Below are 12,111 nucleotides of genomic sequence, written 5' to 3'. Positions count from 1 at the left end.
GCTTCCCAACACTCCTGACCAATTCCCAATACCTTATTTTTCCATGTATTCATGTTAAACATTATAAAGATCCTTAATGTCTACTTGAACCTGTGATTTTTCTTAGATATACTTTGAGGTTAAAAGCACATACTTAAACAATTCATGGTCTAAAATAGAAATGTGAGGTTAAATATTTTTATTAGTAGGAATCTATTTCTGTAAAAGTCTTGTGTGGAAAAAAAATGGTAAAACAGAAGGTGAGCCCATGACCTTCACAGTTGAGATGGTTGGTTTTACCAAGGCCAACCTGGTTCAGAGCCTGAGTGCCAGACTTCAGTGTTTATCTTCAGACTATAAGGTCTCAGTCCAGTAGTGCTTGTTTAAGGACGGGAGAATACCACCTTCAGGTTAGGACATCACTAAGTTGGGACAGGGCTCCAGTTCTCAGGCTCTGCAGCCTGGACACCTAATTATGTAAATGGTGGGAACAAAACCTCCCAGCCCCAGAACAGCTAGGTCCCCCTAGGGCAAGTCTATATATAATTCTGGTTTGGTGTAATTAGGTTCTTAAACATGTGCTGTTTCCCAGACCCAATCTCTTGCTTGTCCCACCCTATCCCTCAGAAAAGAAGGAAGCCAGGCAAGACAGCAGAGGAGGCCCAGGGCAGGGGAGGGAAAGGGCCAGTTTAATGAAACTACAAACTGGGACCAGGCCACAGTTCACAGTGTTAGGAGGCCATGCAGTGGTAGTGTGAGACCAGGAGAGGGACAGCAGCAGGACACAGCGTCCACATGGGCATATTCACAGACCATTCAGGAAATAGACAGTTTGGGTTTACACCCTGGCTGGGCAGGACTCATATCCCTAGGATACCCCACTACTTGTGACTTTCTTCCTGGTCCCCAGCCTAGTGCCACAGTTCTCCCTACTGAAGTGCCCCAATATAGAAGCAAGTCAACTATGGCAAGAAGACTGGGACTTATTCCAGAGACCAATGAACCTACAAGGAGGCTGTTCTGATCTGCCACTCTCAGTAAGCTGCCAGGCAGAAGTTACACCCATATATAGCACAGACACAAAAGTAGACAGACAGGACAGGGTCATGGGCATTCATTCCTTCTGGCCCCAGAAAATATAGGGGTTCACAGATGTGGCCAGAAAGGAGATCTGCACATTGCCTCAAAGAAAGCTAGGTAAGAAAGGGGGCAAGTTCTTCTTGGCTACCAGGGCCTTTAACTAGCCCAGTGTCCTCTTTGCCTTATACCAGGCAGCTCTGGGATACCTCCTGGACCGTGGGTAGAAGTCCTGGGTTTCCATACCTGAGAGTTCTGAGGCCCAGAGTTGACAGTCATTTCTTTCTTATTCCACCTTTGGCACCCCAGACAAGACAATATATTCCACATAAACCCAGGCCTTAAGACCCAGTCTTGCTTGGATCCACTTAACTCTAGATGATTCCCTGACCTCATTCCAGCAGGTCAGACACAACTGTGGTTCCAGACATAACCCTCACTATAGGCCCTAGTCTGGGACCTGTTGATACTCTGGGTGGGTGCTTTTGGTCCTAGGAAGAATAAAGACCAAACCTGGACCCTTATACAGAAAGGAGAGAGGACCCCAGTAAGAGATCCTCTACAGCTTATCTTCTGGATTGCAAATGTCCAAGCATCACACAAGATCACTGTTACCCCCATGCCACCCACTGGCCCTTGGCCTTAAATCCAACGGAATCTTTGCTGGAAGTAGGATGCTCAGGGAAGGGCAAGGTGAGGACAGGATTTCCAGGGGACAGTGGCAAAACTTCCAACCCTGAGTTGGGGCTGGAGGGTAGTGACCACTGAGCATGGGGAGCAAAGCACATGGGGCCAGACTGAAGGTGGGGGAGTCCAAGTCTAGCTCCATTAGCACAAGCGCTTGTATGTGTAGATGTAGGCTTTGCAGCTGGGACACGTGTGTGTCACATCCTTGAAGTCATTGATGAGGCAGGGGATCAAGCAGCAGCCCAGATCACACCTGGATTGAAGACAGAGATAGGCTAAGGCCTGAAGAAACGGTCAGGCAACATACAGACCCCAGCAGTACCACCACTTGTCAGCACCCCACACCTACCCCATGAAGCAGCAGAAGAAACCCAGCACAAAGTTCATCAGGCCAATCTCGTAGGAGATCTTGGTGGTGATTGCCTGCTGGCAGTGGGGGCACACTGTCTGCACAGGTGCACCTTCAAAGATCTCTCCCTGTAGCACTGTCACCGTGGTGGCTGCCCCTGATGGGACCAAGACTGTGGCTGTGTGGCCCCCAGGGCCAGGATAGGGCCCTGGTGGGTAGGGTCCTGGTGGGTAATAGCCCATAGGTGGGTGAGGGCCTGGAGGAGGGTAGAAACCTGGAGCAACATACAAGAGAGGTCACTGATTAGCTGGGAGAACACAAAACATAGGATCTCAGCACTTAGGGCACAGCCCATAGCCTCTTGCCACCTTCCCCAAGAGGGCCAAGTGTCAGTAGGAACAGGCCTTGGCTCAAGGTGACCATTTATAAATGACACAGATCTTTTGATCTATATCACATTGAGACCAAGACAGATGTGGCAGAGAGCTGGGAGCACAGCTCATGTCCACTTCCTTGCCTCTGTTCTTCCATGCCTACAAGGATGAGGACTTCAGCAGCAAGAGGGAAAAGTGTCACACCTCTCCTGTATACAAAGCTTTTGCATGTCAATGTCTAATATGCCAAAGACCACCCAACCCAAACCCAGATAGTAACCAGACTTTGGGCCTGAGAGCTGTTGGTGAGCAAAGGCCTAGTTCTCCTTTGGGGACTTTTTGTCCCTGACAAGGAAAAACCACACCACACCACAGTCCCTCAGTGAGTGACAGGATCCTCCTCTGCCACCATTTACATTTCATATGGCATGACTGATGCCATTCCACAGTGAATTGAGGGTGGCAGCTGCTTCTGCTTCCTTCAGGTCTCTTCCCAACTCACCTGCAGGCATGTAGGCGCCATCTGCACTCATGTGAGGAGGCACAAAACCAGGCTGAGGCACTGTATGACCAGGTGGCTCATAAGGTGGGGGAGCAATGTCAGCAGAGGGCAGTGGCATGCCTGGTGGCGGCTGCATCACCGCTGGGGAGGTGCGGCCTGGACAGAGAAGGACAGAAAGAAGACAGCTAAGCTGGTCTCTACACACAGGTTGGGTACAGACAGGGTGACCCTGAAGCAGGATCAGTTCACTGTGAGAAGCATCAACTACATTTGAGATGGAGAGAGTTGTGACAGGGACCCCAGAAGGCTCAGGGTCAGGAAAGACCCTCAAGACGAGCTAATGGCATAAGGTACTGACCCAGCAATCCCATCTAGGGACCATACCCAGTCCTCTACCAAAGGCAGTTTGACATCCTTACCTGGGGTAGGTGGGGCTCCACTTTTTTCCTCTAGGAGTGGGGCTGTAGGACCTCCAGGATAAGGAGGGGGTGGCTCATTAGACATCTTTGCTGCTGATACTCCTGGACCTGAAGGAAAACCAAGTTCAACTCCTTGTTCCTATGCACAGCCAACACACTGGGTTGTGAGCCCAAGTACTACCTAAGTGCCTCTGGCTCCTCTCAGGGGTTCTCTGGTTCAAGCTCAGGTACCTGAGCTCTACCACCTGTTTTTCCTTTCCTCAAAAGGAAATTAAGTATTTGGAAGATGAAGGTTGGTGGCTAGGTGCAGTACCCTTGGGAGCATCAGTGACCATTGGGGTCCCTCTGACACTTGGGACACTATGTCTCTGCCACCTATCCTTTACACTGCTCTATGGTCACCCACAATTCTTTGGAAGCTGGTAGGTAAGGATAGAACTGAGGACAAGTGCCAGCAATCCTCTCTGGGAAACTAACCCTACATCTACCCAGGGAAGCTTGGCACCCAGTCTTCTAACACTTAACTGGGCCACAGAAGGGCAGATTTCTGCAGGCTGCTGTAGCCATGCGTGGAAAGGAGTCTGGATTTCTTACCTCAGATTCCTTGTGCACAGAGAATGAAAGGACGTGAGAATAATTCAGCTACTGGCTGAGACGGATCCAGGAGGCTATTTCAGGGAAAGAGACAGCAACACCTTTAACTATAGGCTTCCAGGTAACCTACTCACCATGCTTACTCAAAGCTTAACCGCTCATCCCCACCCTTTTCTTTCCCCAAGTGGCACAGCTGCTGGGTCCTCTGGGTGCCCACCACTCTCAATCCCTATAGATCCAATTCCCATGCTTCAAAGAATACCAAAGGACGTCAGCCGTGAGTTATTGTCTGGCACTGGTTTGCCCCCTTCTGTTTTTCTTGGGAGATATGAAGTTAAGAGTCAAAGGAAACACTGTTTTATTCCATCAAATGTCCTGGTACTTGCTGCAAGGTACTGGTGGAGAAGCAGATGTCCTTACAGTAAGTCCCAGCACAAAGACAGAGGTACCAACTTTGCCAAGAGTGAGAGGTCCTGGGGTTCATGATTCCTTTTGTCCATACTCTCCAACTTCACTTTTTTCCTCTTTGAAATAGTCCCACTGTGTAGTACAATTTGGCTCCAACTCTCCATCCTCCTGCCTTAGCCTCCCAAATGCTAGGATTATAGGCATGCACCAGGACACCTTACTTCCTAAATTTAACGTATCAGTGGCAGGGACCGAGGGATCAGATTCAAGCTTTGGGTTCAGTTTTAATATGACAAGTTTGAGAAACTCCACTCATAACCAATGCAGCCTAACAATCCCCATGGCCTTCTGCAGGAAGTTACTGAGGCAACCTGAGTACATGGCTCTTTGCCTGCACCCACTGCAGCTTCAGCCCTTTCCACAGGCAGACCCATAGCTGAGGCTTCCATCCACTGCTCTGGATTATAGGGCCAGCCACTCCTGTGCATTTCATTCCGTTGCTTTGGGGGCTGCTTGTTCTAAGTAGCAATCATGAAATGGAAACCTGATGGACATCCCAGCAGTACAATCCCACCTGACTTCCTCTCACCCTGCATGAAGCTCTATCAGGGAGCTGCAAGTTCTACCTTTACTTGGCCACACTCACCCACCAGACTGAGCTCTTGCTTCTCTGAACAACTTCCAGATGGGAGTTTTTACAGGAACAAAATAGAACTGACATTCTGAGATGCCCACCAAAACTAGGAGACACTACAGAGACATGAAGTAAAGCAACCCCCCCCCCAATCCCAGGCCACATGGGATTGGACTCAACTCCAAGGAGAAATGTCTACAGTCTTGTAACACGGGTCAGAAGAGCACCAGAACTCCATTTCCTCTCCCATTCAAAGATATCAGGCAAAAGAATGGACAAGTCCAGGGCCTTGGTATGCCAGAGTCCTCCGCTTTCCTGTATGAGAAAACCTCTGCTCCAGGCCCACACAAAATCTAATCTCCAGTACATCGCATGGGGGAAGGGAGCTTGCTGAGGGGTTGAAAGTGTTCTGGAGTTATATCACGGTGATAGTTGTATAGCTCTGACAACATATCAAAAGCATCCAACATAATTAATAGTAGGAAATTATTCTCACAAATAAATTTAGGCAATTTCATGTAGTACAAATGTCACAGATTATAGAAACTAACATGGCTATGACAACACTTAATCTTATGGAACCCTGGTATATATAATCCAACTGTGTCACCAAAACATTGTTATGTAACACATGGCTGTATTTTCAATTAAAGAATTGCCTCTGTAAGACTGGCGTATGGGTGTACGTCTGTGGGGGTATTTTCTTGAGGTAGGAGTGTCCAGTCAATTGTGGGCAGTACTAACCCTAGGCACAGAAAAGGAGCTATGAGTCTAGCAGCAGCAAGTCAGTAGTGTTTTCTTTAGGGTTCTCCTGATTTCCCTTGGTGGTGATAGACTGTAACCTGGAAGCTGTAAGCTAAAACAAACCCCTTCCTCTCCAAGTTGCTTTTGGTAATGGTATTTTATCATAACAACAAATAAGCAAACTAAGACATTTAGGATGGAAAGCAAGAGAGATGGGGACTGGACTCCTGGTATGCTAAGCACAGTTGTTCTTCTCTGGGTTTCTTGCTTCCCAGAGAGGAGTTCCAAGCACAAGGCTCAGGGCCCTGAGAATTGCCCCTGGCATTCTACTTGGCTCTCAACTATTCATTATACAGTGCAACTGGTCTAAGGCCAAGGCAAAGTCTGGCAGCCTGCCACTGATACAGAGCCCCTTGGAGGGGAGTGACAGCAAACTGCTTATCTCCTGGCAACAGCCACAGCTGTGAGGTCTTAGGGTAAGCTTAATTCTCTGGTAGAAACTGTCCTACACACTGCAACTGAGGAAGTCAGCATACTCCCATAGTCTTTCTGTTCCTCAGAATGTCAGGCAGCAGGCATACTACCAAGTTCCAGTGCAGCAAAGCTGAGGAGAGAGGAAAGGGGAGTTTTGAACCTTGAGATATAGGAACCAATCTGGCCAGCCCTGTGCACAAGTTCTCACAGGACTGAAGACCAGTACTGAGGGGATAAAACAAAGGTAATGAGGAGGACAAGGCTTAGAGGGATTTTCTGACATGACCTTTTCCAGGTCTACACACCAATAGTTCCAAACTTTTTGTTCTGTGGACTTCTTCCCTCCACCCCCCCCAACCCCCATGGACTTCTTTACACATGACTATTGAGGTCTTCAAATAGACTTAAATATGGACTTATCACTGAGAGAGCAATTCCCTTGCATATATATATATATATATGTAAGGTCCTAGGTTCAATTCCCAACACCAAAAAGATTAAATGTCATGAAACTATCAAAATCACAGTGGCAGATAGTTTTCAAAATTCCAATTATTACTCACCAATAGATCGAATTTTAACAGTGGCAACAAACCAATTACAAATTTAACTGTAATGGTGGCTCAGCATTTGGGAGGCAGACAATGCCTCCAAAAATCCAAACCAGGGGCTAAAGAGATGACTAAGCAGTTAAGAGCACTTGTTGCTCTTACAGAGGATCCAGGTTCAGTTCTCAGCATCCACATGGCAGCTCACAACCACCCATTTCTAGGGAATCCAACACTCTCTTTTGACCTCCACAGGCACCAGGCACATACCACACATGGGTTCAATATTCATACACATTAAATCTTAAAAAAAAAAAAACTAGTGAGCCATGAAGATAGCTCAATAAGTAAAGGTGTATGCTGTGCAAATCTGGGAACCTGAGTTTGATCCTTGGGAACCATACAAGGTGAAAGAACCAAATCCACAAACTTGTCTGTTCACCTCCATACAAGTGCTGTGGCACACACATACACACACACCCTCATACACAATACAAAAGTGACTAGCAACACAGAGAAATGGAAATTGTTTCCCTGTGTAGAAATTACTACTAGGGGATTATTTTGTTCACTTTCAGGACAGTATCATCTGCTGAATGCTTGAATCACCAGTTCGTGCTGCTAATTCTGTGGGGGGGGGGGGGGGGGTGAGGCCTCGAGAGGAGCAAAGGCCTCACATGCTTTACATGCACTTTGTCGCTAACACCCCCAGCGACATCAGTAAAAAATTGTGTTTATGTCTGTTTATGTTTATTAATGTGTGGTATGAGAGTCTTTGGAGCCCAGAAAAGGGTGTCAGTCTCTTGAGCTGTAGTCATAAGCATTTATGAGCCATCTGAGGTGGCTGTTGGGATCTGAACTCTGGTCCTCATAATTGAACAGCAAGTACTCTTAACTGCTGAGCCATCCCTCTGGCCCCCAGGCAGTTGTTTTTCTGGCCACAAGAGGGGAAAGGCAGCTAGTTTGAACTATAACTTGAACAACTACAACTGTGCACATGCTTTACTGGAAAGACAGATATCAGTCTTGATGTGGCTATCAATCCTGAGGTTTTCTTGTACGCCCCACACTTCATCATGACAAACAGTACTCAAAAGTTATATAGTCACATGCTAAGATTAGTAAAGTTGTGCTTGCTTTGGCAGCACATATACTAACCATTCAAATGATTCAAAGATAGCAGGATATCTCCGGCACAAGGTGACGTATAAATTCAAGACACTTCTCTAGTTTTCTTCCTTGTGACTATTAAACTTTATTAGTTTAGTTTCATAACCATTTTTTTTTGTGTGTGAGAATGCTCTGTGTAAAGCTAATGGAAAAGGTTTCACCATACTCATTTTGGTAAGTTCTTGCTGCTATGAATGTTGTAAGAATTTTAGTGTTTGTGTGCACATGCCATGGCATGTGTTGTGGAGGTCTGAAGACAACTCTCTGGAGTCAGTGTCTCAATCCATCTTTATGTGGGTTCTGGAGGTAGAACTCAAGTCACCAGGTTTGCAGGTTAAGCACCTTTACCCACAGAGCCATCTTAATGGCTAACCATTAACTTCTGACTAATAAAAACCTATCTTTAGCCAGACAGTGGTAACCATTAATTTTTGACTAATAAAAACCTATCTTTGCCAGACACATTCCTTTAATCTCAGCACTTAGGAGGCAGAGACAAGTAGATCTTTGTTGAGTTCAAGTCCATCCTGGTCTACAGAATGAGTTCCAGGATAGCCAGGGCTATATAGAGAAACCCTGTCTCAAAAAACATACCTTTAAAAATAAAAAAGAGCCAGGAGATGGTGGCACATGCCTTTAATCCCAGCACTCAGGAGGCAGAGGCAGGCAGATCTCTGTGAGTTTGAGGCCAGCCTGGTCTACAGAGTGAGTGCCAGGATAGGGTCCAAAGCTACACAGAGAAACCCTGTCTGGGGGGAGGGGCATAAAAAAGAAAAAAGAATGAAAGAATGCTGTGAGGTTGTGGCACAGACCTTTAATCCCAGCACTCAGGAGGCAAAGGTAGGTGCATCTCTGTGAGTTCAAGGCCAGCCTGATCAAATTCCAGGACAGAAAGGCTACACAGAAAAAGTCTTGAAAAAACCAAGAATGCATGCATGCATGAGAATAATATTTTTATTACCCTTCCTTGTGCAGCACCCATCTGTGTGCATACTATGTGTAGTAGAAAGACTAGTGCAGGCCAGTGCCCCTGCCTTGATCCAACTTGAGCGCCAGTGCTTTCCTTTCAACATGATTTTGAGCTATCCATGCAAATGCCAATACAATGCAGAGTCAGGGTAACTAATAGTGTCTCTGCTCTACTAATAAGGTAATCTGACCACCAGCCATACCTCAGGAAGCCCTTTCCCAGGCTGCAGTAGTGGAGAGACTCCACTAGACTGAATGCAATACTAAAGGTTTAAAGGCAGGGTCAATTTTCCACTGTCTATAAAGAGACCTAGAGTCTTAGATATCTCCAGGGAAAATGGAGCCCGTTGTTGTTCAACCCGGACCGCACCCCAGGGAGACACCTGCTGCCATGCAACCCTTTTAAGTTAAGCAAGCAGTTAGGACATGGGCTCTGCATCAACCTTACTAAATTCAGCTCTCCATTTCTGGCTGTGACATCAGAACCTTGGCTTACTCACTTGCCTTCCTCTCAGAATGGAAGAAAGATTACCAGAGAGGGTGTAACACGTTCTCCACTGGAGGGTAGGAGTTGGCTCACAAAAGCACTGAATAAAAAGAAACTGTTACTTCATTACTCAACAGGAACTAATCCCTGATCATGCTGCATGTGATCACCCTCATTCTGAGACCTTCCAACAAGACCCAGCCTGAACACTTCAGCTCTGTGGCATCCATTCCCAAAACAGCAGCGTTCACAGCCTCTGAGAAATCCTCTAGATTGCTCTCCTGTTGAACTGTATCTAAAGACAAGTAGAGACTTGCCTGGAGCTCTCCCAGTCAGCAACACCCCTGGGAAAGCATTCTACCTCAGACTCGGTGGCAGGGAAGTGGGGTGCAGCTGCTGCAGAGTTGCTTTCCCTGGCTTAAGACACCAGCTGGTCTCAGATGGGCTGTACTGCCTCTGAGAACATCTGACCAGTGGCAGAGCATTCTGCCTCACCCAGTCTCCCATTTGCTGAACATGAGGCATCTGCTGGGCAGAAAGCCATGCAATGTGATTGGTCATTACAACCAACAGGCACTAAGACCCTTATTGTATTGGATCAGATTGGTCCCTGGGAAGACCGTCTTAGCTGTCCTACCTGCTTTCCCAGACCCCAAGGATAGGTTTTAGCATAAGCCTATGTGGTGGCCATGTGGGGTAAGATCCAGATGGCTGTTGTTCCCTCTTAGAACAACCAGTTCCCTGGGCTAGTATCACAGTTGAGTCAGCACTCATTCCACCAACCTTTCAGTGGTTCTATTAAAGACCAAACCAAACCAAACCACAAGAATCAGTGTTCTGGAGTGAAAGCCCAGGAAAAAGGCTTGGAGGAGACAAGAGTTCAGTAAAGCAAAGTCCAGCAGGCAAAGAGGAAGAAGAGACAGTGAGTGGGTGGCTATGTTGTTGGAGAGTGCTCAGCTACAGTGACTGCCTCTAAGCGCCACACCTCAGATCCCAGACAGAACTAGTTAAAAGAAGTCCCAGACCTGCTCTGAGATCCTTGGCACCACTCGACTTTGCACTTGGAAGGTACTAGCAGGGCAGAATGTCCATAGCTCAGTGGTAGAGCACTTGCTTAGTATCCATGAAGCCCTGGGTTCAAGTTCTTGTACTGAAAAGAAAAAAACTCAGAGTGACATAGCTGGATCCTGTCTCAAAACACAAACAAACAAAAACAAAACCCAACCCAATTAGCAACGGAAGCAAAGCCACCTTCCTTTCTTGACCATGATGGCATACTAAGAGCACAAGTCTTTCTGGCACTCTAGCATCATAATAATGGTTGAGGCTCTAGACAAATTCCTTAATCTCTGACTCACTTTGGAAAATGATGTTCTTGTGAGGCAGAACTGAACTCTAAATGCTGGGCCAGAGCAAGCTTTATGGGAAGTAACAGGTAGTAGTTACATCAGAAGATGCTTTTAACTGAACTACTATGCAAAGGAACATCATCCATTCCTAAAGAAATCAAGGCTATGATTATGTCACGTTGAAAATAATAGTGACGGCCGGGTGTTGGTGGCTCATGCCTTTAATCCCAGCACTTGGAAGGCAGAGGCAGGTGGATCTCTGTGAATTCGAGGCCAGTCTGGTCTACAGAGTGAGTCCAGGACAGCCTTCAGAACAATACAGAGAAACCCTGTCTCGAAAAACCAAAAAAGAAAATAATAGTGACAGATTGTTAAGTAGGTGGCTCAGACAGCTAGCTGCACTCAAAGCCATCCTTCCTGTGTTTTTCCTTCTGCTATGAAATCAGAGTATTAACTAAGACATTCCAGCCCTAATTAAAGTTCCCATGACTATCTGACTTAGTGCCTGGGCCACAGGAAGGCACTGAGGAAAGTCAGCTCATCTAAATCAGGGACCCTTTTCTCCTTCCTGCTGGCTGGGCCATAGGACATGGTTGCAGTAGTACAGCAGCCATGGAGCAATGGAAGCCAGTACTAAGGATAGCCATAGAGATTCCAACCGCCTCTAACTCTTCCACATAATAGAAATAAACCTGTTTTAGTCAATTATTGGTAAATCAACTTCCAATTATTAGAAAAAAAATTTATCCAATTATGGAAAAAAACAAACTAGCACTACAAGTAAATGTTACTTGGGCCTAAAGGCATATACTCCCATTAAGTTTCAATTGACTTTCTCCACATCACAAAAAAATAGTCTGTTATGCTAGCAAATTGGGGCAAATGCTTTCATTATTTAAAACTAGACCCCATCCCTGTCTCCTGACTACACACAGCCATGGAAGAGTCATCATCTATGCTGGATCAAACCTTTCAGCATGGCTGTTTTAAGGTCACTATGCAAGCTCTGTAATAAATTCAGTGGTTACCCAGAACAAACTCTGGTAGAGTCACATTTTGGTTTGTTGTTGGGACCATAAGAGGAGGTTAGACAATATCTGGGTCTCCAAGTAAAGGAATTTTAGCAATAGAGGCCATCAATCAAGAGCCTCTACAGAGATCCTCTCTCAGAACAAGCAAACAAAATAACAACAATGAAAAACAAGGGCACCAAAACAACAAAAAACAAAACAAGCCGGGAGGTGGTGGTGCACACCTTTAATCCCAGCACTCTGTGAGTTCGAGAACAGCCTAGTCTACAAAAGCTAGTTCCAGGACAGCCTCCAAGGCTACAGAGAAACCCTGTCT

General features: G+C 46.3%; 1 protein-coding gene across 5 annotated transcripts in view; it reads right to left on the bottom strand.

The window, feature by feature from the left end:
- Positions 1-647: 647 nt before the first annotated feature.
- The window catches only part of Cdip1 (cell death inducing p53 target 1), a 33,777-nt gene continuing 22,313 nt past the window's right edge, over positions 648-12,111 (bottom strand). For 4 of the 5 annotated variants that reach the window (XM_040748147.1, XM_013121663.3, XM_005081675.4 and 1 more), the window contains exons 2-6: positions 3,982-4,055; positions 3,388-3,495; positions 2,969-3,124; positions 2,093-2,366; positions 648-1,996 (exon numbers count right to left, since the gene is read on the bottom strand). In XM_040748147.1, coding sequence (XP_040604081.1) covers positions 1,885-1,996; positions 2,093-2,366; positions 2,969-3,124; positions 3,388-3,472 — 627 coding nt within the window. In that variant the 5' untranslated portion in view covers positions 3,473-3,495; positions 3,982-4,055 and the 3' untranslated portion in view covers positions 648-1,884. Of the gene's footprint in view, positions 1,997-2,092; positions 2,367-2,968; positions 3,125-3,387; positions 3,496-3,981; positions 4,056-10,440; positions 10,566-12,111 lie in introns of all 5 variants that reach the window. The other variant, XM_013121662.3, reaches the window with a different exon arrangement.

The sequence above is a fragment of the Mesocricetus auratus genome, unplaced genomic scaffold, assembly GCF_017639785.1.
Source record: "Mesocricetus auratus isolate SY011 unplaced genomic scaffold, BCM_Maur_2.0 Super-Scaffold_100007, whole genome shotgun sequence".
Taxonomy (NCBI): Eukaryota; Metazoa; Chordata; class Mammalia; order Rodentia; family Cricetidae; genus Mesocricetus; species Mesocricetus auratus.
This window is presented reverse-complemented; position numbering and strand designations above follow the sequence as displayed.